This window comes from Chionomys nivalis, chromosome 4, assembly GCF_950005125.1.
Source record: "Chionomys nivalis chromosome 4, mChiNiv1.1, whole genome shotgun sequence".
Taxonomy (NCBI): domain Eukaryota; kingdom Metazoa; phylum Chordata; class Mammalia; order Rodentia; family Cricetidae; genus Chionomys; species Chionomys nivalis.
Genome location: NC_080089.1, coordinates 9981725 through 10007369, shown reverse-complemented (window position 1 = coordinate 10007369; position 25645 = coordinate 9981725). Strand labels below are relative to the sequence as shown.

Sequence of the window (25645 nt, the reverse complement as noted above, 5' to 3'; positions counted from 1 at the left end):
TTTAGTCCCTGTAGACCATGGAAGAATAACCATTAAAGCTAGGCTGTGTACTATTTTACCCTGTTTTGAAATTTTATGGTGTTTTGAAATTCCCTTTGCTAGAGAAATTAGTTTGTTGTTTTAAAATTTATTTTTCACAAAAATTCTCAGGCTATAGGCAAAATGCAGCTGTATTCTTGCCTAGAATATGATATTACTGGTCCTTATCCAACTTCTTATCCTGATAGAGCGAGCCTTTGTTCCAACCTGAAACCTTGTGAGTCCGGCTTTGATTCCTGTCTGTGTTTTTCTCCTTTCTTGAACCCTTCCTGGTCTGGCCATTGAGCTCTGCTTACAGCATTTCAGGACTTTTCCGGCACAGAGCTCCAAACTCTTCTGTAGTCCTCCTGCACAGTTCCAGAAGCCCGTGAATGACACAGCAGTGATCCCACTTCTGATGCAAGTTTCTGTCCTAAGTTTTCTTTCCTGCTCCTTTAGTACATACTCCAACAATAGCAACTAAAAGAGAAAGGGTTTATTTGACCCCCTGTTGCTGTTCGTCATTGCTGGGAAGTCAAGGTGGCAGGGTCCTGATGTGGGAAGTCTCAGCCATGGTCAAGACACAGAGAAAATGAATGAATGATCTGATGCTCAATTCATACAGTCCACAATCTCCTGTCTGGTGAAAGGTGCCACTCACAGTGAGCAATTTCCCAGCTCAATTAAAATAATCAGGATGATACCTCAGACACCTGTGCCAAGGCTAACCTGATCTAGACAACATCTCACAGACATGCCCAAAGGCTAACCTAATTTAGATAATCCCCACCAAAGACACTCTTTGAGGCTAACCTGATCTAGATAATCCCCCACAGGTACTCTTTGAGGCTAACCTGATCTAAATAACCCCCTCACAGACAAGCCCAGAGGCTAGCCTAATCTTGATAATCTGCAACAGACATGCCCGAGGCTAACCCGATCTAGATGGACCCCCCCCCCCCATAGACACTCTTTGAGGCTAACCTGACCTAGATAACCCTTCATGGACAAACCCAGAGGCTAATCTGATCTAGATAATCCTTCACAGACATGCCCGAGGCTAACCTGATCTATATGATCTCCCCTATAGGCATGCCCTGAGGGTAACCTAATCTGGGCAGCCCATCATTGAGACTCTCTCCGTGGTTCATGATTGTGTCAAGTTAACAATTAAGACAGCACAAGACTCCATTCTAAGCAAACAAACTAGTTTAAAAAAAAAAAAAACCCTGAAAAGAAAAACATTCTCACAAGTAATAATAAAGTACACTTAATCAAGCAGGAAAAAAATGCAAAGTCATACACAGCTTAAATGGAGCAAGTATCGAAGTAGCATGTTGGGCACTCATTGCATTTGGTTTCATTTTATTCTTCTTGAACCAAATGGAAGTTTCAAGTCTCCAGTAATATCATGGCTAAATATGGCAATGCGGTTATGGCAAAGGGAATTTTTTTCACATACTAATATGATGAATGTTCTCTTAAACTTTGGAAATATTTTATAATGAATGGTGTTTGAAAGGAGAAGACAGAAGCCACTGCCTTGGACAAGATGTGGAAGTATGTTGGCGCCATGCCTTGCTCTTGCACAGAAACAAGAAAGGACACTGTTGAGTGGTGGAGCCTGGGCTGCTATGGAAGTCAGGGTACAAAGGTTCTTATTCTCCACTTACACTGTGTGTTCTGTGAGTTGTTTTCAATAAACTCATTATCCCACATGTTTACAGACTTCATTTTCTGCTATCCTACTCCATTTTGAAACACTAAAGCAATTTTGGAACTATTTGGACGTTTTAAAAAACTCAACAACAACCTACATTTTAAAATTGAAGGTTTTAGTACATACCCATTGAGTCAGCACCATGTCTTTCATAGTTCTGTGATTTGTTAAAGACAGAGGAATTTAATTACCTCATGACATTTTAGGTTCTATGTACCACCTTTAATGAACTGGCCAGTTACAGGTTTCCTTACTACCTTAAATGTTCATGAAGAGATTTTTCTTGTCATTATTATTAGCACCCATCTCATCGAAATACACAGGGAAATGAGCCACATGGGTTTTCTCTTCATTTTATGTGAGAGGAAACAAGGGAGCAAGGTTTAAAGAGTTTTCCAGATAACAGAATCAGGACCGACTATCCATCCCACGAGCAAGTTAAACCTATTTTTAGGATGTCTTGAATAACATTTGGCTGCTCTGTCAATATGGAGTTCTAGGATATTGTCTTTTAATATAGCACTGAAGAAAAACCTCATTTCACCACACCATTTACCATTTTGATTGTTTGCTTTTTATTTTTGTTTTTTGGAGACAGGCTCATCTAGCATGTGCTATAATACCCAACATCATTTACCCCTTTGATTCCCATTTTCTTACTTAAAATTCAGCCGTAGGCTCATCAGGTAAAGGTGTTTGCTGCTAATCCTAATGACCGGAGTTTGATTCCCAGGACTTAAGATGGCGGAACCAACTTCTACACATTGTTCTTTGACCTCCATACATGTGCAGTGGCAAATGTGCACTCTCACACATGCAGACACATGCAAACACACACACACATACACACAAAATAATAAGCACAGTCAAGATTAACAAGTAGACTAAACACTGCCCTACAGATTATGCACATTTTATTAAGTAATATTTAAAAGATTTTTGCTGTGATATTTTGTTTGTGCTTTAACACGAAGTGTTCCTGATGATCAGAGTGCAGAGCTACCCACACTAGTTAGCCATAGAGGCCAGGCAGTGGTGGCACAGACCTTTAATCCTAGCACTCGGGAGACAGAGGCAGATGGATCTCTGTGAGTTCAAGGCCACCCTGGGCTACACAAGACTGAATCAGTCAAAAAGAGAATCAGAGCTAAGTGGTGGTAGATTAATCCCAGAACTAGGGAGGTGGAGACGGGGCTGAGAGAGGAATATAAGGCAGGAGGGGACAGGAGTTCAGTCATGTTTTGGCTGAGGAGTTAGCCAGGTAAGAGCTGGTTGTGGCTTGCTCCTTTGTCTCTCTGATCTTTCAGCATTTACCCCATTGTCTGGCTCCGGGGGTTTTTATTATTAAGGTTCATTAGAATTCATGCAATAGATTTTTTGAGATTTGTTTGTGTTTCCCCTGCATTCATATGTGACCACATGCGTGCCTGGTGCCGGTGGAGGTCAGAGGAGGGGGTGGATCCCTGGGAGCTGGAATTACTTGTGATTGTCAGGCACTATATGGGAATTGAACACAGGTCCTCTGTAATAGCAGCAAGTGCTCTTAACTGCTGAGCCTTCCCTTCTGCCCCTTAAGTAGTTAAGTGCTCTGTATTATCTGTTTATGAGGGTGGTAACTTTGTGAGGGGCTGAGAAGGAAGTCTTTCTGTTTAACACTGAAATCCCTTATGAAGCACCAGGATGGCAAACCTCACTGAGGTCCATTCCCCAACCTTGAGCTGTTCCTTTGAGCACTTCAAAAGTGATCTCTGTAATTCGCAACTGTGTGAGACTGGGGGACTGGGGAGGGAAGACGTACTCAGCAGACACCAGGATTCCAGCTGTGTCCACTGAGTAACTGTGCCTGTCTGTGGAGCTTCCCGCACGCAGGAAGCTGAGTTCTTTCTAATTACTTTGTTACTGGGAATAGTGGAGACTTTTGAGACAAAGGATGCCCCCCTGGAATGTCAGGGTTTAATTAGACTGCATGCAGAATGATTGAGGTCACTATGACATTCCCAAGCTTATCAAACAGATGGAGTCTTTAGCTCTCCCTACCTTTGAAATCTGGCTTACTTCAGAATTTCAAAACTTCAAACCACCAGTTTCTCAACTACAAGGAACTTGGAATGATAGGATTTCTTGTTGAATTGTTTTCTCATGTTGGGTTCCTCTCCTGTATAGCCAAATTTTCTTCAAGTCTCAGTGAAAATCTTAAAGTTAACTTACTAAATGAAAGGTCTTTCATTGAGATGATTTTTCCAGAAAGCTCTCCAATATATTACATTTTTGAAGACCTTTTGTATTTCCACACAATTTAAAATTATTATTATTATTCTTTTTTGTTCAATGACTTGTTTTTGTGGAGGTCCAGGCCATCCAAGGCTACATAGTGAGACTCTGTCAGAAAAACAAACAAGAAACAAACCTGGGTCTTTTCTCCAGTACAAGGGGGGAAAAAGGAGAGAGACGGGTAAAAAAACAGGTGAGCAGAGAGCATCGGCGGGTCAGAGGCACTAACTTCCAAGTCTGACTACTTTTGTTACATTCCAAGAACACGTGATAGAAAGGAAGAATAAATTCCTGAATGTTGTCCCCTGACCTCCACTGTCCCATGCTATGTGTACCAGGCTGGCTTGGAATTCAGAGTTCCGCTTGCTTCTGCCTAGCGTGTTCGGATTAAAAGTTCTTGCCACCATGTCCAGTAAAACCAGGGTTTTGTGCAAACTAGACAACTGAGCTGTAGCCTCAGGCCATTTCACAACCCATTAAAGTTATTAGTAAAGACTAGCAAAATGTCTCAGTGGGTTAAGGTGCTTGCTGCCAAGCCTGAAGTTCTATGTCTGAGACCCATATAATGAATGACGTCAACCACCTTTCTTTGCCAAGTTGTCCTATGACCTTCACATATGTGCCATGGTGTGTGAACTTGCATGCACTGATGCCTCCTTCCCTAAGCATACACATAATAAAAGACAAACTTAAAAAATGTAAAAACAGAAGGGTAAAGCCTATACTTGTATTTAAACCACCACAATTAAGAAAATACTCACAACTTATAAAGAAAAGTGGTTTTTTTTCTTATCATCTCTCCCACGAACTAAAGTCTTTTTTTCTTTTTCTTTTTTTTTGTTTGTTTTTCTTTTTTTTTTTTTTTTTTCGAGACAGGGTTTCTCTATGGTTTTGCAGCCTGTCCTGGAACTAGCTCTTGTAGAACAGTCTGGTCTCGAACTCACAGAGATCCGCCTGCCTCTGCCTCCCGAGTGCTGGGATTAAAGGCGTGCGCCACCACCGCCCGGCTAACTAAAGTCTTAAGTTAATTTGTTTCCCTTTGATCATGCAGTTGTAAGCAATTCTAATGGGAACTAACTCTGAGTTTAAATTTAGTGACTGGGGCTGCAGATTGGGAGTAGAGCATTGGATTATAACATACTACGGCCAGGGTTCTACACCCAGCATCACCTAAAAACATTCTCTTCATAGCATGAGAAATACGAACTTGTGGTTGGTGTGGGAGGTCCTTCTGTCTATGTGTTGCTTTTATTGGTTAATGAATAAAGAACTGATTTGAGCCTATAGCAGGGTAGAACTTAGGTAGATAGGGAAGATGGAACTGAATGCTGGGAGAAAGCAGGGCAGAGTGAAGGAGAAGTCACGGAGCTACCACCAGAAATAGACATGCTGAAACTTTGCTGGTGGGCCCCGACCTCGTGGTGATGCACAGATGATGGAGACGGGTTAAACTGAGATGTAAGAGTTAGCTAATGAGAAGCTAGAGCTAATGAGCCAAGCCGTGATTTAATTAATACAGTTTCTGTGTGATTTTTTTCGAGGCTAAGTGGCCGGGAACCAACAAGCAGTCTCCTTACAACATGTCGTTGTTACCCACTAGGCAGAATGTCAGAAGTGAAGGGTGGGCAGTGCCAGCTCTGTGGACGTTAGGTGGTTATGTGACCCTCAGTGACGGTGTCAGTTGGGCCAAGGACAGATATCCCAAGTCCTCACTCATAATGGATCTGTGCTTTTTCCTTTTTCAGAGACAGGGTTTCTCTATGTAGTCCTGGCCAGCCTTTAATTCACAGGTCTGCTTTCCCCTTCCTCCTGCATGCTAACATTAAAGGTGTGCACAAGCGTGCCAGACTTGTTTGTAACTGTGAGACACTGAAAGGAAAAGGAGACTGTTGGACCCGAGTATGAGGAGGAGAAAGACAAAGTCCACGACCGTCCTATTAAAGCGGGCTGTATTTTAGAAATGGACCTGGAACTGGCCAGCCACTGTCACTGTAAAGCAGGATTTTAGAGAGCAGCCCTTACTGCCTTTGAGGTCTCTTTTATGAGGGAGAAATAAAAGATCATCAGCCATAAGTGTGTTCACATGGGCAAGAGAATTGGCTATTAAAGACTGTTAGAGAAATACAATGAAGGAAGACAAGGATATAATCAGGTAAATGGAGTCACATGTTTTGCAGATTTAAGAAAAATTAACTTATTCTTATATAGAACACAATGGGCTCCTTATTTTTAAGGTAAGTTGTTCCCATTTTGGCTCATAAAACTAATTCTAGATTTTTCTATAGTTGATGTTTATGAGATAGTTTAATCTCTCATAACATTTTTTTGATGTTTTATTTACTTTTATTATATGTGTATGTGTTTTTCCCAATGTCTGTGTATATGCTATGCAGTGCCTGTAAAGGCCAGAGGAGGGCGTTGGAGCCTCTGGAGCTGAGGGTGTGGGAGTCAAACCCAGGTGTTCAGTAAGAGCAACTGTTCTTAAGTGCTGAGCAATTTCTACAGTTACAGTTTAATTTTTTTTTAAAAACAAAAAACAAAAAACCCAAAAGACCCTGAATGTTCACTCATTCAGATTTGATAATCATTTTTAATTTTATTAAAACTTTAATTACATTTATTTATTTGTGTGTGTGTGTGTGTGTGTCTGTGTGTGTCTGTGTGTATGTGTCTGTTTGTCTGTATGTGTTGGGGGCAAGGAGCCACATTCATGCAGCAATCAGTTCTCTCATGTTTCTGGTCGTGATTGATGGCAGCTGCCTTTACCCACAAGCCATCATTTCTTAGGATCACTCTCTCCTAAGGCAATGTTGAGATTTTACCTTAGTAGGTAAACTATCTGACTTCTGTCAAAAACTTTTTCTCTTAGCCAGGCAGTGGTGGTGCACACCTTTAATCCCAGCACGAGGGAGGCAGAGGCAGGCGGGTCTCTGTGAGTTCAAGGCCAACCTGGTCTACAAGACCAGGACAGGCTCCAAAGCTACATAGAAACCCTGTCTCTAAAAACCAGAACAGCACCCAAGCAGCATTGGTATAACTTCTATCTCATGGGGGAGGGGAATCTACTTTCCATAAAAGGGGGATGGGACAAAAGGAGTCTGGGATACAAAGTGAGTCACTGTCTGGAATAAAAACCAACACAACTACAGAGGAAACATGATACACTTCTATAGCATAGAAGACAACAGCTTAGTATAGGCTTTGCAGGGAAACTGAAATAGCCAAGCCATGCTTCAACAATAAATATCTTTGGTGTATAGTGGCAGGAAGGGTTGGGTGGAGAAAGGAAATAAATGGTCAGAGTTGGCAATAGTCTGGTAAGTGACAAAATAAAGGTGACACGTAATCCCCTTTGAGTCTTGATCTTGAGTAGAAAGATGTGTTAGGCACTCTGGAGAAAAGCAGCCACAAGTGTGAAGGCCTGGGGATGCACTTACAGTCAGTGTGCTTGTCAAGCATGCAGGAAGTCCTGGGTTCCACACCCAGCATGTCAAACCAGCACACCTACAGTCCCATCACTCACGAGTTCAGGGCCCTCCTTGACTACACCTTCAGTCTGAGTCCAGCATGGGCTACATAAGATCCTGTCTCTAATAGAAACAGAATGGTGATGAAACCAAGAAGAGAACCGGAGGGGACTGCAGTCTCCCACAGACCTTCACTCCTTCAGTATTTTCCCCAGGGAGGAGGTGGGTGGTTTATTTTGTCTTTTGAGCAATCCATTTTTAACTTAGGTTGTAGCAATAGTGAAATCTTTGGGGTTTTTCATTTTTAATTCCTATGGAATTTGTGGTTCCATAGACATTGTGGATAAAATCTGGGCAAGTATTGGGTTTCTGTTGTTGTTATTTTTAGGCAAGAATCTTCTGGAATAGCTTCCCAAACACATGTCCTTCATGGAATTGTAGACTGTTTGGTCTTCCTGAGCAGCCAGCTCCACTGTTTATTTTTACTGAAGCCCTCCTGAAGATAGTAATTGAATACCAGATTAAATGTGTTATGCTTACAATGAAAATATTTCATATTCTGGATTTGCTATCATAATAAATAGGGATTTAATAGTTAATGTTTGTTGGGAGTGAGTATTTGTTCTCAACTAGAAACTGTGCTTAGCCAATTTCATATAATATCCAAAGAAGTATTGGATGAAGTCAGCATCTTCCTTTTTTACAAGAGAAACCTGGAATTTAGTGAAGCTAAGTTCCTGTTTACAGAAACACAGCAGTCAGTCCCCAGAGTGACATTCACGCTTGCTTGTTTCAATATATGACACAAGGAGGCCAATCTTCCTAACTCAGGGGTCAGCTTCCTGTTCGGTAACATTTACAGAACAGGACTTCCCATCCATGCTAGAAACAGATGTTTTAACTTGTGTCACCTTCGAGAAAAATGGATGTATACTATGTGATATGGGTGTAGTGACGAAGAGCCGGAATGCTCATCTCTTAATGAGTGAGGCCATTCAGATATGGTTGTTGGGGTTTACCTTCTTTGATGTACTGAAAGTCCGTCTGTCCCAACCTAGTACACTCGCAGATTTGTTTGGTGGCCTTGAGTAGCCTGAGCTTCCTCGTATCTCCTGTGGACACTGTCAGGATCTGTGGTCCCTGCTACTTCTGTCTCTGGTGCTGTGTCTCCCTCAGGCTTGCCCACTGCCATTCAGGAACTTCTCTCAAAGCCTACAGGGAGAGACCCTTCCTTGACTCTCAGTTTTACTTCAGCTCAAACCACATTTATTGAGAGACTAATAATCTCAGAGTTTTCTTCTGGGGTCTCTTGAGGAATATTTTTTTTTTTAAATTATGCAACAACCATTATTTTCTGACTTGTACATGAAATAGAAAGTTGCAGACTAAGCATGTAGAGACTTTTTTCAAGTGAAAGCCGTAGAAACCACAAATCGCCATTGTGTTTCCCTTGGAATGTGCCATAGAACAGGCTGACACTTGTGATTTCAGAGAGAACATTAAAAACATCCCTGAGATGATTAAAACTGAGGCTTGCTTGCTGGGCACCTGGCGTGGTCTGCTCTGAATGTGCGGGGTGTGACATGGCCTGTCCGGTAGTGTGCAGGGTGCTTTATGTTAAATTAAGGCTCCTGTTCCACTACCATGAGCATTTTAGCAATTTATCTACAGTGGATTCTTTATACTGGATTTCCTCTCTTTTTTTCTCCTCTCGCCCTCCCTCTCCCCTGTTTCTCTCTCTCTCTTCACTTCTGTCTTTCCCCATGTGTGTGTCATCACAAATGGACTAAGATTAAAAAAGAGAGAGAGAGAAAGAAAGAGGAGCAAATATGTATGTATCCCCAAGGAGCTCTATCCCTCAGAGCACACCCCAATGACACACTTCCTCCCTCAAGGCCCTGCTACATATACTTGTAAACTTCTGCAATCTCCGCGAATAGCACCACCAATGGGGTCAGGTTCAAATGCAGGAGCCATGGCAGGTGGCATTTCTCGATCAGTGCACAATAGTAAAAAGTGGGATGATAGAGGAGTTACTTTCATTTAATAAAGAAACTGCCTTGGCCCATTTATAGGCCAGCCCTTAGGTGGGTGGAGTAAACAGACAGAATGCTGGGAGAAAGAAGCCGAGTGAGGAGTCGCCATGATTCTCTCTCTCCAGACAGACGCAGGTTAAGATCTTTCCTGGTAAGGCAGCTCGTGGGCTACACAGAATATTAGAAATGGGTTAGATCAATATGTAAGAGCTAGCCAATAAGAGGCTGGAACTAATGGGCCAGGCAGGGTTCAAAAGAATACAGTTTCCGTGTAATTATTTCGGGGCATAAGCTAGTCGTGCGGGCAGCCGGGTGGCGGAACACAGCCCCGCCGCTCTTATTACAACAGTGGGAGCTTGCAAAAGCATAGGAGAGAAGGACACAGATCTCTGGGAGTTTGAGCTCTTTACCCAACTTCCGTCAGTTTCTGCTTCCAACAAGTAAGCCCTTACAAGACATTGTAACAGGTGCGGGTAGACCCGTGGGTGACGGTATTTCTTACAGTGTTTAAAATGTGCTGGATGAGTTAGGTATAGACATACCTAAGATAAAACGTAAAATAGAGAAAGCATTACAAGAGCCACTGTGTATAAGTCAGTGAAGAAAGGATGGAAGTGTTGAGCTGGAAGAGACAGGGAGAGCTTTTGGAGGACATGGAGGAGTCTCAGAGAAGAGACTATCTGATTCTAGAGTATGAAGTAAGTCTATGATTTTAAAAATATATTTATTTTTACTTTATATGCATTAGTGTTTTCTCTGCATGTATATCTGTGTGAAAGTGTCAGGTCCCCTGTAACTAGAATTACAGACAGCTGTGAGCTGCCATGTAGGTGTTGGGAATTGAACTGGGGTCCTCTGTAAGAGCAGTGTTCTTAACTGTTGAGCCGTCTCTCCAGCCCCTAAGTATATATTCTTAGTGGATGAGATAACAGAACTACAAGACAGAAAATGGTTTATTTAAGATGGTGAAATATTTCTGCTGCCAGTGGATTTTGATAAGCATGATTAGGTTTGTCCACAGAAGCTATCCTTTAGAAGTTTTTGGACACAGAAGTTTATTAGCCTTGCTGGTCTCTGGCTATGTTTCTCGAGTTCCTGTTCTTACTGACACCTGTGGAGTTCTCCCTGAGCAGGATGGACGGTACCTTCTGAACAGCCACACTGTTCAGAGACTGCAGTGTGACAGGTGCTAGGAATGCTGGCTAGCTTCCCTGCATTGCATTTCTGGTCAAGCTCTGATGTTAGCCTGTGTGACTTCGGGGAACAGCCTCATCCTCCCTTTCCTTTCCTTTCCTTTCCTTTCCTTTCCTTTCCTTTCCTTTCCTTTCCTTTCCTTTCCTTTCCTTTCCTTTCCTTTCCTTCCCTTCCCTTCCCTTCCCTTCCCTTCCCTTCCCTTCCCTTCCCTTCCCTTCCCTTCCCTTCCCTTCCCTTCCCTTCCTTCCCTGGTTTATTTACTCCTTTATTAATTGAAGATGAGGTGCATGCACACCACAGCACATGTGTGGACATCAAAGGGCAGCGCTCAGAGTTTGGCTCTCTCCTCCCATGTGTGGACTTTTTTACCCACTGAGCCACCTTGTTGGTCCATGCACACCCTTTCTGTAACTCAGGCTTTTCAAGTGTAAGATGGAAACACTGCTGTCTAATTCTCTTATGAGCTGATTTGGAGTGAGTGCTTTGGAAGGTACCAGCTGCTGAGTCTGTTTTGTATAGTCCATTAGGTTAACTGTTCTAGAGAGTTTATTCATAAACTCTGATGCAATTAGTTATATCATTCCTACCTTCATTAGACTGTGCTCTCGGTACAGAAGCATCAATACATCTGCCCTGTTCTGACTTCTCTTGTTTGTTTGTTTTTTTGAGGCAGAGTCTAATGTATCCCAGACTGGACTGAAACTTGCTACATAGCTGAGGCCGATCTCGAACCCCTGATCTTCCTACCTCCACCTGCCAAGTGATTAGGGTGACAGGGTTGCGTCACCAGGCCTTTCTTTGTTTCTGTTCCTGTGTTCACATTCCTGCATACTGTCTGCTCTCCTCACGGGTGGAGTGAAATCTGGGAAGATGGCCCCTTGGCATTCTGTTCGCACCTGATGCTGGAGAAGCTATATTTAGGAAGTATGGTTTCTAACAGTGGACTGACAAATTATATGTGCTCTCATAGAAATATCTTACCTCTGCAGTTAACAAAGTCATAGTAAATCCAGTGATACAGATCTGGGAAGATGGCCCCTTGGAGTTCTGTTTGCACATAATCCTAGAGAAACACATTTGGGACGCATGGTTTCTGACAGTGGATGACAGATTATATTTGCTCCCATGCAAACATCTTACCTGTACAGTTAACAAAGTTATAGTAAATCCAATGATGCTTCTAAAATACAGGTAGACCTCTCCCCCTAAGTCTGTGTTGTGAAAGAGAAGCTATAATTAACATTTACTTGACGCTTTGTACTCCTCTTATGAAATGAGGTCTCAGTGTGTCATTAGCGTTATCTCTTCATGGGTGGTACGGTTATTATTGTCGACGAAAGCCTAATGTCATGTCTTCCAAGTCAGATGTGAATGGGAAGATAGTCCACGCTTAACTCTCAGGTAGGCAGGGAGGGAAGCAGTGTGCATGGTACCCAAGCATGTTGACTGTCAGTGACATCACTCACTACAAATGAATGTAGCCTCTGCCCTCCTGCCTCTAACTGTAACTGCTTTGGCTTCACTGGAATGGGTTTTGTGGTTGCCTTTAGACCCCTGTGTCTGGGCGAGATCCTATGCATGACATGGTTCATATTCTCTCTTTTCGTTGGGCAAAAACATGACAAGAAATGATGTACACACTGCGGGGATTTATGCAAAGGATAGGCAAGGTACTATACATTAAAGGTCAGTGGAGATGGGGGTGTGCTGAAGAAGCTGACTAGGTAATGAGGTTGGGAATTTTTTGTCTCTTAGAAGAATCCTTGCTAAGAGCAGGCTATAGAGACCCAGCAAGGAAGGGAACAGAGCTGGAGGACTCCAGTATAAATTTGATGAGGGAACCATCTTAGTCCCAGAGATTGGGTCAAATAAGCGGTTTAACATTGATTATAAATCATGCAAGAATACTATTAAATAGAAAACATAAGTCATCTAATCTGAGAAAAATACTATACATTTTCTTACGGTAAACATCTGTGGAGAGTTGGCAGTAAAAGGTCAGCGTGGCTCTGAGAGATGAGAACATTACCGTTTCGCTGATGTACTGTGAAGTTTATTGTTTTTAATTTTATTTGACACATTTGAGTGGAGTTTAAGGATCTGCCACTGCTGTTATAAATCCTTTGCAGATATTAATTTATTTAATTCTGAAAATGAGTCATTGTTATTCTGTTTTTGTGTATAATAGCAGTAATCCAAGACACAGGAGTTTAGCAAGTAGTGCAATGCTACGTTTGCAAGCGAGTCGAGGGGCTTGGCTTTCAATCCAGCAGCCAGGCTCAGAACTAGAAATCATTCTTTTGGGCTGAATCCAAGGTTGCTGCTTCCCAAGGATTTGCAACTTTTGTAGGGACGGGGCGTGGATGGTGCTTTATTTTTCACCCCAGAAATAAAGAAGAATTTATTTTCTGATGTTAGACTCTGATCCTTGTTTGGATTGAAGTCTGGATGGGAGTGCATTTACTTGGTCTTTTTGTGAACAGCCTCTTGGGTCATCTTTCCTCTTCTGCATCTAAGCCAGTACTCCATGGGGGAAAGCATGATCCTACCTTTCTCAGAGTGTGCATGGAGCTCTTCCTAACCACCATTCAGCCTCTCCCCACCCCCACATTCCTTCTGTTTTCACATAAATGGCCATTCCTTGATCCAGACTTCCAGATCATTTACTGGCCCCACTCTTTCCTTGAAGGGTCAAAGACCCTGTAAGCAGGGCAGTTCCAGACTTTAAAGCATGTAGTTATCAAATTTTGCTTCAATTTGCCAAACTCTTATTTTAAAACTTTCCCAGGATTTCCTATGGCGCTTTGCCTCATGGTGGTTCTCTTCACTGCAGATCTATCCATGGCTGTCCAGAAGTTCTCCCAGTCTCTGCAAGACTTCCAGTTTGAATGTATCGGAGATGCGGAAACCGATGACGAAATCAGTATTGGTGAGTACTGTAGCCCACGAGCTTGACCACAGGTAGTGATCTCATTGGAATCACACAGGTATCACACATATCTAAACAATAAACACCTACAATAGCCTCTGGCTTTAATAAAACTGAAGGTATGATTTTGGGTTTCTGTAAAAAAATATTACAAATTGTTTCTAAATTGACTGGCTTTCTTCATTGGGAAATTACTTAACTCATTCCAACTCAGATCAGCTCTTTGGAAAAATACAGATAACAGTCTTTGTGGGCCTTCAAATACAGACAGGGTGTGTACTCAATATATCTAGTAGAGGATTTAAGAGATACTCTTTTTTCTCTAGTTAATAGTTAATTCTTTCCTAACGCTAGGATTTGTTTAAAAAGGAAACAATCCACATCTAGTCATGATGTATTGAACTAATGTTCTAACAGATTACGATCAACACGAGTTTCAGGCCGGAAGTATTTTTCATTTGTGGAAAATTTTTGAGACTGGGTCTCAAGTATCCCAGATTTCCCTCAACTACTAAGTAGCAAAGGTGACTTAAATTTCCAGTCTTCCTGCAGTTTATACCCTTTGAGTAGTCCAAGCAAATGTGTGTGCCTAGTTTGTATGTTACTGGGATGAAACCCAGGGCTTCAGTGTATGCGAGGCCAGCTGCTGCTTACTTAGTGAGCTATATGCTTAGGAGTGTGAGCTTCTCTAAGAAGAGTGTAAATATGGCTGGTGTCTGGATTTGTGGGTTACAAAATGTGTCCCTTGTGCCTTCTGAGGAGTCTGAAGGAAGTGGGAAGAGCCCTGCTTACTACGTGAGCATCAGACATGTTCCCTTCCTCTGCCATCCTTGAGATGAGTGGGAAAGGTCATGGCTGCTCAGCTGCCACTGTCATCTGGAACTGTAGTGCCATGTTGCTTCTCCCAGTGTTGGACACTGGAGACCCTAGCCTAGGTCTTCCGTGTGCTTAGCGAATGCTGTTCTGCTTGCTTGTCACTTCTTGACGTTTGCGTTGTAAACATATATGGCTTCCAACACAGCCAGATAAAACCTAAATTATATTGCTGAGATAGTAAGACATCAACATCATTATTTAGAAAAATAATACTCAAGTAATCATGTTATTTTTTACTTAGTTATAAAGTAAAACTCTGTGCAGGTAAAAGTCAGGCCCCTTTCTATAAGTCTGAGCATTTGATCTGGGCTTACCTCTGGAGTCAGTCTTTTGGAGATATGACTTAAGAAGTTTTCATTTCTTCTGTGTGTTTCTAATAAAATGAAGCATATAATTGGTATTCTCTTTGCAGGGAATTATGGAAATATTTCTGTGTTTTTATAAGTCATCATTTTTAATAGTTTGGTGACTTTATTCCGTCAGGTTCATACACATGAATTTATGGAAATCATAAAGCAGTGTCTGCAGCACATCCAGGTTGTTCCAGATTAATCTCTCACTTACGACTGCTCAGAATGCAGGCAACAGCTATCTGTAGCGTCTCTAACTTTCCAGTGAGCTTTTGATGTAAAGTTTCTCTTGAAGTCACACTTGAAGAATGTGGGAGTCGCAGAGCTGGGGTTTTAGCCATAATGCTCTGCCGCCTTCCAAGAGGGCCGTAGGTAATTTCCCAGGCTTGTAGGGAACTTGATCTCTCATCTGTTTGACTCTTTCCAGCTTAATTAAAGGAGCATTGTTATGTTCTGCTTGCTTGTAGATTAGATTTGACAGGTGTGCAGTATTGAGCAGTGGGTGAAGGCTTACTGTAAGCTGCCAATGCGTAACTGCATTCTAATGTTTAAGGGCTTTGTGGGGTGAGAGAGTAGATCAGAGATGAGGTATGGGTAATTAAGGTGTAAGTGTTGCTTGCTAATTTTATATCAAGAGATATAATAGTCAGGGTTCTCTAGAGTCACAGAACTATATATAAACACTATACTATATATACACACATAAATATACATATCTATAGTTTTGTGTTTATACACATATATCACAACACTGTACATAACTCTAAGGGACTTTATTAGAATGGCTTACAGGCTGCAGTCCATCTAATCCAACAGTGGCTAGCTGTGAATAGAACGCTCAAGAATCTAGTAGTTGCTCAGTCCATGAGGCCGGTGTCCCAGCCCGTCTTCTGTATATGCTGGAATCCTGAAGAAGTAGGCACCAATGCCAGTGAAGGAATGAATGTGCCTACAAGGTTGAGGGCAGGCAGGTAGAGAACAAACAAAACCTTCCTTCTTCCACATCCTTACACAGGCTTTCAGCAGAAGCTGTGGTCCAGATTAAAGGTGTGTCTTCCTACCTCAAAATCTAGATTAAAGGCGTGTATACTTTTGCCTCAAAGTCTGGATCAAAAGTCTATGTCTTCCAGCCTCAAGATCTGGATCACAAGTGTGCCCTCCATTTCTGGACTGTAGTCATTCCAGATTCAGTCAAGTTGACAACCAAGAACAGCCATCACAAGAGATTTAAGGGCTATGTGCTAGCTACTTTACTCATCTTTGCATGTTTGTGCTGCTGAAGATGGAACCCAGGGATTCCCCTATACTAGGCAAGTACTCTACCACTGAACTACAGTCCCAGTCTTAAGCAAATGCTTTCTTTTGTGCAGAATTTTTTTCTATAACCACTTATGTAAAAATATAGTAAACTCATTTTTGTTAATCACCCAATGTTTATATCTTATAACCCAGTCTCCAAATGCAGTATAAGGACTTCAAAATAAATTCTGTGGGTACTAGAAAACTTTGACTAATCTCTCCTAACATGAGAATTGTGAGGTTATCCCAGTCTGTTTGCATGGACAGGGTGTAATAGTTTGTCCTGTCCCTTTAAGAGACAAGCTTCACCCACTCCCTCCCCACCTACCACCACAGAGGCAGGCAGATCTTCCTTCCTACCTGTAGCCTGAGCTTTCCTTTTCCTTCTCTCTCCCAAAAGGGTAGCTGCTGCCTGTGACTCCACTCCTCTCACCACCTCTCTCGGTCTCTCACCCCGCCTAGGCTCCAAGCCTGGGACTCACTGCTCCTAGTGGCCTGCCATTGTTTCATGCCTACTGCCATCACTCGGGGAACAGCACGGTTTTATTTTTGCCAAGTGTGAGGCTGCTGGGGTGGACAGAAGGATACCCTCGCACAGTTCTTCAGGGGAAGGTGCAGCATGTCATGTCCTAACCCTACTTGTAGAAGCCCAGTAAATAAAGTTTCAGCTTTATTTACTCAGTTCAATGACACAGAGACAGAGCTTTGTGTGTGGTGCGTGCCTTTGATTCCAGCACTTGACAGGAAGGCAGAGGCTGATGAATCTGAGCTTGAGGTCAGTCTTGTCTACATAGTAAGTTCCAGGACAGTCAGAGCTACATAGTGAGACCCTGTCTCAAAATAAATTAACAAACCAAAATGAAAAAAACAAAACAAAAAGGAGAGAGAGAGAGAGAGAGAGAGAGAGAGAGAGAGAGAGAGAGAGAGAGAGAGAAAGGAGAGAGGTAGGGAGAAAGGAGGATTAGTCCCAGCATTGATGAATGGCCAAGATAGCCTCAGCCAAAATAGCCTTGAGATTTACCCGACCTGACTGTAAAGCCTGATGATTTAAGAACAGCACCAGAGAGGATCTCTCCTAAGCAAGGAGCCTGAGTGCAGAGTGAGGTGTGAAGTCGGGGCAGGCTTTGGGTGTGTAAAGATGGTGGTGAGCACAGGACACAGGATGCTAGGTGAGGGGCATGATTCTCATGTGCTGGTGGAGGAGAGAGCTACAGACCTTGAGTTAGGAAACGATTGTGGTTTTACCATGGCAGTTTAGCTACTTAGTTTGTGGAGGCTGTTCTGGGGAGACTGTTCAGGGAGGAGGCCAGTGTCCACCCCGTAAATCTTTCCCTCTCTTCAGCTCTTCTTTTCTACCTACACTCATACCCTTTTGACCTTTTTTATTTGTTTGTTTTGTTGCTGTTTTGCCAGTGATACTTAGTTTGAAACAAAACAAATTACTCATCCAGGATCCAGTAGAGAATTCTTGGGGGAGGGCACTCCTGTGCTTACATCCCAAATAGAGAATTCTATTCTGCACACCCCTTCCCAGTCAAGCACTGCTAGGAGCCATTGCTTCTCTACTTCAAGGATAGATGAGCTGTGGGTTTTTGCTTGCACACACTGGCCTGCCTGCTGCTTGTAGCACTGGATGAGTGGAAGTAGCTTGCTGAGTTTAGCCAAATTCCTGTCCAGTTGGGCTCGAATTGCTTGCTTTGTGTATCACTTAGGAGTTCTGATCTAAGAAGACCAAGTTAGGAATCTGGAAGGTAGAAATAAATGATAGTGGTGGAAGGTGTCAGCCTTTCTCTTACGTGATGTATTTATAGGGAAAATTAGAACAAAATGCACAATTATTTTGCTATGATCTATTACTATGCAGTAATATTTTCCAATACAAAAGCATAGTATTGCACTGATATCCCTGGTGCCCACATATGCTGGGATTGTCCAGGTTCCAACAGGAGTTATATGCACACCTTTAAGACTAGCGGGAACAAAAGGATTTGCATATGGCAAACAATCTTATTCTATCAAAAACTATTTACAGTCATTCAGTTTAGATATTTGAAAAGTCAAAGATGCTACTGTGAGCCTTCCTATAAGACAGAGTCTTACAAGGTTAGCTAAGCTCTTAAGAGTGTAGGGTAATGAAGGCTGTGCATCATCATTATTACTCTAGAATTTAGTCCTTTTGTACCAAAGGTGGAACATGCAAGTTACTTTGATTTGTTCTTCTATTTAATACCTATAATTTGAAATACATTTTAATATATTAGGGCATGTGACACATGTATGTGTTTGCATATTTGAGTGTAGGTGTGTGTATGTGTGTGTGTGTGTGTATGTATGTGTGCATACGTCCTCAGACCATCCCGTATATGTGGAGGTCAGAAGATAAGCTCAGTGTTGGTCCCAGACTTCAACATGTTTGAGAGGGTTTTCCGTCATTGTTCATGGTTGACCATTGCAGGCAGCTTCCAAGGAGCCTCCCAGTCTCTGCTTCTCATCTGACTGCAGTTCTGGGATCATGTGTGAACTTTTACAGTGGCCTCTGCTTCTTTAAACTCAGGTCCTCACTCTTGAGTGGCAAGTGTTCAACCCACAGAGCCATCTTCCCAGCCCTTGAAATAATCCCTAAGCCCAAGACTTACAAAAAAAAAAAAAAAAAAGTCTAGACTTTAAAGAAATTCAAATACTTGTAATCAAGCCAACCTGGTGCCAGTACAGTGTTAGGCCTTAATACAAGGCCAACTTTCTTTGTTCTGAGCAGTCCTGGAAGTCATCTGGCTGTGCATGTGCAGTGTGCAGAAACAGCTTAGGCAGGGCTGCAATGCCGCTTGGGAGACTTCAGTGTGCAGAAACAGCTGAGGTAGGGATGCAGTGCTCTTAGGGAGACTGTGCAGTGTGCAGAAACAGCTGAGGTAGGGATGCAGTGCTCTTAGGGAGAATTTTGGGAGACTCTTGAAAGTCTGGGAAGGTAGGACATTTGTATTCAAGAGATTAAAACATTTACCCAGAAGGAGAGTCAGTTTGCTAGTAAATATTTCAGGTGAAGACTTCCTTCATTTATACACACCTAAACAGAACCTTCTTGTGCTAGAGATAGATAGGTAAGATGTAGTCACCTGCCAACTGAGGTGAGCGTGCCAAACCCTCTATTGGAGAAAGGAGCCGCCCCATTTGGTGGTTCAGAGCAGAGTGTGTTGTTATGACCGTCTAGCTATTTCTGATCTGACTAGTATGTTCCTGTCCCAGTGTTTAACTCTGTTTTGGAAGCAAATGTGTGCTCATAGTAATGAGGGTTGTTACTGTCTCCTACTTCCTACTTACCTCCTGAGTCATTTCGGTGGCCCTGCTTTTGTTCGAAATAGCCAATGAACTTGCTATGTGCCTAAGAATGATCTTGAGTCCAGATCTGCCTGCCTTCACCTCCCAAGTGTTGGGATTACAAGTGTGTGCCACCATGCCCGGCTTCGTGGGCGTGCTTGAGTCAACATAGCTTTGCCCAAGTGTAAATATGCGTCCTTTGATTATCTCTTCAGGGCTGAGGGCCCGTGTGCTACAGTAATGAAGTAATTACACACACTTTGGAGCCTGATCACTGGAGACCGGTCTGAGGGTGTCACTGAACACATGGCCTCGGTGAGGCAGTTGGAAAAGCTTCCATTTCTTTGGGCTTTAACAGGGTGGGCGATTTGACCAGCAGTTTGGTCTGTATTGTGGGGGAATCCTTGTGTAAGGTAGAAACACTTAGAGATGGAAAACTGTGCCCTGCGGAGTTGGCCCAGCAGTTAAAATGCTTGCTATACAAACAAAAAGACCAGAGTTCCAATATCCAAAACTCACAAAAATACCAGATGTGCATGGTGACAGGCTTAAGCTTCCAGCCTCTAAAGGAGCAGAGGGTACCCAGAGGAACCTGGCTGGGGAGACTCACTGTATCATATCACAAGGCCTGGGGTCAACTGAGAGACCTACAGAGTGTGAGTGTCAGAGGAGAATGCCTAACATTCACCTCCAGCTTCCACATACAGGTGTACACACGTGCGTGAGCATTTGCCCGTACACACAGGCACAAAGAATAAGAATCATCTGTTAGAAATTCAGAATCACTTCTGCTAAAGAGATCACTAGTTAATTTTAATTTAGAACCCACTTCTTCTTCAAAATAAACTAGTGATTAAATTATTGAAAACATTTATGTAACAATTTTCTTCAGAATTTGGTTACCAACTTTATGTGGTCCCCCCACACCGGCACCATACAACTTCCCATAAGATTGTTAGATGATACCCAGGCTCAGCAAGTGCGAACCCTTGGAAGCCATGAGACTGCTTGGCCTTTTTTGACCCTTAAGCAACTGCCTGTGGACTGATAATTTGGGATTCTCTTTTAAAAATGTCATAAACAAACCACAATGTCATTTACCAACCACAAGTTTTCTAAAAAGAGACCTCTGATATTTTATCAAACTCAAGGAAAAAGGTTCCCTACTTGTTTACTGAATCAAAAGAAAGTCTGTCAGGTTTACCAAGCATCGTTGCAGTCCACTGAAGTGTGGCTGGTAAATCAGGACGTTCTGAAAGTGGGACATCCCCAAAAGTCCAGATTGTTTATACAAATAACATTTTCTTCTGGACTCTGCAGAGGAAGCATATTTTGCTCCTTAATAGCTCTCAGTTGGACAATTGAATTATTGTTTTCCATTTCTCCTTGTTTTAAATCACCCTTATTTTTGTACCCTCATGGAAACCACCCACAAATAATGCTGGGAGCAGCTGAGTGCAGCTTAGAAGAGGATTCTTCAGTTAGCAGGCATGAGAATGCGACTTTAGAAAGATCACATGTCAGGTTTAGATTTTATTTACTTTCTTACCTTAGTTTATATTTTACTTATTGTCTTACCTTATTTTTTAAATAGGTTCTCACATAGCACAGACTAGCCTGCAGTTAACTGTGTAGTCAAAGAATAGCCTTGACTTTCCAGTCCTCTCAAGGGTTTGGTCTCCAGGTGTGGGCCACCATGCTCGGCTCATCTGAATTTTAAAAAACACCAGTTAATTCAAAACTAGTTTGTATTTTCTTAATTTCAGGGTTTTATGAAAGAAAAATACTAGAAAACCTTGCCATGTCACAAGCCTGAAAAAACAGATTTTCTTTTTTCGATGTGCACGAGTTTCCTAAAGCCATGTTTCTTTTGTGTTCAGATTCTACTGAAAGTGGCCTAGTTTTATTCTATGGAGGGCTCTGTGTCTCCTCTAGCTGTTTGAAGGAACGAAGTTTGACCCTCATTCTCACACCTTCTCAGTGCTCTAGAGTGCTGTTTGTAAGCTCTGCTTAATGCTTGTTGACCCCTTGGCCTCCCTGCAATGCCGCCTAGACTCTAGAGAAATAAGCCACCGAAACATGCATGAGCAGAATTTTAGAGTCACACTAAAAACATAGTTGGGTATAGTGGCACATTCTGCAATCCCAGCTACTCTGGAGCTGAGACAGGAGGGTGATAGGTTCAAAACCAGTTTGGGATATCCAGTGAGACCCTGTCTCATATTTACATATGTCTATCATGATTTTTAGGTATAGTAGTCTAAATTTGGAGAAGTAGGTTACACATATATATGTATGTATATGCATATACGCATGAATATGCATGGCATGTGATTCTTACATGCATGTTAGAAACATATATTTCCTAATGTTTGTAAACATAAATATAAATTTCAAAGTAGATTTGAAGATGTTTTTCTGTTCTTTTGATATGGATTATCCGTTCTATTTTAATCTCTGTGCATCCCCTTTGGGACAAGGCCTTGGAGGGTAATCCAAGCTTTTGCCCACATGTAGTGCACTGACTCAAAGGTCATATGGTTGTGATACTCCCTCCCTCCCTGATAGCATATGACTTTAAGAAGGCCTATTTTAGACGAGTAGCTAGAGATCAAACAGACTGTCGTCTATTGTTAGTAACACCATTATCTCAAAATTAATCTCAGCCAAAAAATGGTTAGACCACAAAATAATTGCAGGGGTCACCTCAAAGTTAGAATGCAACAGCACACAGTGTGTGCAGACTTCAGTGAATACAAACTCATCTCCGCAAACTGCACTCTGCACCCCAAATCAATATTCTTGCTGCTAGCTTGACTGTGAACAGAGGAGTCAGAAACTTGGGTGGCGCGACTTGCCCAAACTTGACAGCTTGAAGCACGGGTACGGTGATGGCTGTGACTTACTGAGGACGATAGTAGGATGGTTGTTTCCCTGTCTTCTCAGAGCAAGAGCCACAGCAGCACTTTTAGAGTCAGAAACCTGTGTAGCTTCCTCTCTCCACTCTGAAACTTGCCTGTGCCTGCATTTCCTGTCTGTAAAACTCATTATTCCTTACAGCTTAGACGGCGGCCATGACTGAAATTCACTCCGTGGCTTAGGCCATTTGTATTTATACACTCATTGGGGAAAGCAACAGTAAAAGCTGACATGAAATCAGAGTTGTGTTGAGTGTGTTAAATGCTACAGGAGCAGCTTATACTGTGCTGAGACCAAATCCAAGATAGGTCAGTCTTGGCTGGGTGGGAGGGAACCTGAAGGAAGCCATCTTCAAGGCAGATCTCTTCAGGGGCAGGTGTACAGAAGCAGTCAGTGAAGACGGAAAGCATCCCTATCTATGGAAGGGAACATGTGGCAGCTATAGTAACTGCTCTTGTATTGATGGAAAAGCATCCCTGATCTATGGAAGGGAAGGCGTGGCAGCTATAATAACTGCTCTTACGTTTGGATGGGAAAGCGTCCCTAATCTATGGAAGGGAAGGCGTGGCAGCTATAGTAACTGCCCTTTTGTATGGATGGGAAAGCATCCCTGATCTATGGAAGGGAAGGTGTGGCAGCTATAGTAACTGCTCTTACGTATGGATGGGAAAGCATCCCTAATCTATGGAAGGGAAGGCGTGGCAGCTATAGTAACTGCCCTTTTGTATGGATGGGAAAGCGTCCCTGATCTATGGAAGGGAAGGTGTGGCAGCTATAGTAACTGCTCTGACATATGGATGACTAAAATTCCTGACAGAAGCAGCTTGTAGGGAGCAGGATTTATTGGGAGTCCCAGGTTGAGATGGTTTCAGTCTGTCCTACCAGGGAAGGTGTAGTGGGGCTCATGGCAGTGGGAGGAGTATGGCACAGGCCCCTCATATCATGGTAGACTATGAAGCAGAAGAGGGTTGGGGATCAAGGGCTGGGCTGTAACCCTTAAAGACTCCCCTCTAGTGAAATACTATAGGCTTTCACTACCTGAAGCTCCGCAAATTGTGACATCAGCCGAGGAACAAACATTCAAAGTAAGACCTTATCAGAGACTGTTCAGATGCAAACTGTAGCAAAGACATTGATGTGGGAGAAAGGAGGATGAGGGAAATACTGTGTGTGTACAGCACCTGGGCAGGTAGATCTGGGCAATCTTAACATGAAGGCCCTGAAGCCATTGCAGATAGGTCATATGGCTTGTGTTTGTATTTCCAGAGGGCAGATGAGCTGCTGCAGATGAGCTTTGCCTGCAATGTTTTATTTGGTTGTTTTCTGGGTGCAAGCCCAGAAGACAATTGGCTGTGAAACCCTGACTCAGATGCAGGTTGTGGATACCTGACTTGTATACACTCCCTCTGTCGTGAAGAGGCACTGCGAGAACTTCTCATGCTGTGTTGCTGGTGGAGACTGCTTGTTCTTTCTCCAGCCTTCCAGGTCCAAATTAATCACACAGAAACTATTAATTACAACACAAAAGCTTAAGTGTATTTATAGCTAGCTCTTATATCTTAAATTAACCCATTTCTATTAATCTGTGTATCTTCATGTAGTTGTGCCCTACTGGTAAGGTTCCTTCGTCTGTCTCCTGTGGGGGCTACATGGTGTCTCTCTGACTCTGCCTTTTTTTCTCCCGTATCTCTGCTTGGATTCCTACCTTGTTTTATTCTGCACCGCAATAGGCCCCAATAAGCTTCTTTATTAACAAATGATAATAAAACATTCACAGCATACAAAAGGGAATTCCACATAACCTCCCCTTTTCTGTTTAAATGAAAAGGAGGGTTTTAAAATTACATATAACAAAACAGGTATCAATCAAGAATTATAGTTGCAATATTTAGTCCATTTACATTTGACAAATTAAGGAAAATACTCTATCATCTATCTTATCTTCGTGAGTCTAATGTTTAATATCTCATTTATCTATAATTATAACTACCTTTCTCAAACTCTATCAAAAACTTCAGAAGGATATAATATTATCCAAAACTCTAGAATTGATAGAGACATCTTGCTGCCTGAACAGTAACCCAAAGTTCTTCTGTACTGTTGGGGCATCCATCTTCAGCCTAGAGGCCCATAGTATAGCAGGGAATTTCAAAGACAGTTCCGCCCATATTGGCAGTTTGTCAGTCACTTTCTTCTGTATCCTGCAAAATGTCTGGCAAACTTTTTCATGAGGTAGGAACCCTGAAGGACTGTCTCATCTTCTTTAGGCAACTTAAGTAGTCATTTTTCTGTGAGTTCTGCATGTCCAGTTTATACAGCACACCATCAAGCAGTCCAGGAAAGAGCAGTTTCTTACCCAAATGGCTAACAAACTCCATAAAGAACCTCTTTGATGCCTATCATCCTCTTCAAATAGATTGGTGCTGCCGGGAACACATGAGTGTCATTGTCATGAAAAGTCCTAAGTTCTTAAACATTTTAAATGCCATACTCTGTTAGTCTTTGAAAGGTTTGAAGAATAACTATCCATCTGAAATATATCTCTGTACATCTAGAAAGCCTAACTAACATGACTACAAGCTTGACTATTACAGATGGCTATCTATTAACCTGTATTTATTAATTATACATTACATTTTTAAATGAGCTGTACAAACACAATACCTTAATCAAGAGCAGAAATATACATATAACAAAATTGACCTTAAATTTGTATCAATAAACCAAGATCCATACCAATACAAAGTATTCATCTCTATAGCATATCCCCCTTTAAATGTAAACAAACATTTATAAACAATCATTTTTGGAATTTGGGCATAGTTCTCTCCAAACTGCTTTCTGCTGTTTTTTGGCCAAAGTAATTTTGGGGTTCATGGAGAGCATTCAGTTGGTCTTGGTTCATCAAACCATATTAACCTGGAGGGAATCCACAGGTTCGCATCCTTTTTGGAAACAAAAGCAGGATCTCTTTTCCAAAGCAATATATCCTTAGACTCAAAATTTGAAGTCAAGATATCTTTAAAGTACATATCTTGGTTTAGCTTAGCAGCCTGCCCAATGAAATGTCTCTCTGAACTCAGCTCATTCACAGTAAGAAAATTAAAAGAAAACATAATAGTATGCATAATCCAGACTCTCTGTTTATATTCCATCTTATGTAGCTTATTTTTCTTACTTTACTGCTTTTTTTTTACAAGTTTAACATTTATTTCATTATCTTTTTTCCTTTAATCTATGACTATATTCTTTTC

The 25645-nt window shown here is 42.1% G+C and overlaps 1 protein-coding gene across 1 annotated transcript in view; it reads left to right on the top strand.

The window, feature by feature from the left end:
• Positions 1-25645, top strand: part of Arhgap42 (Rho GTPase activating protein 42) — a 220821-nt gene that overhangs the window by 42330 nt on the left and 152846 nt on the right. Inside the window, exon 2 of the mRNA XM_057768277.1 lies at positions 13540-13635. Coding sequence (XP_057624260.1) covers positions 13540-13635 — 96 coding nt within the window. The remainder of the gene's footprint in view (positions 1-13539; positions 13636-25645) is intronic.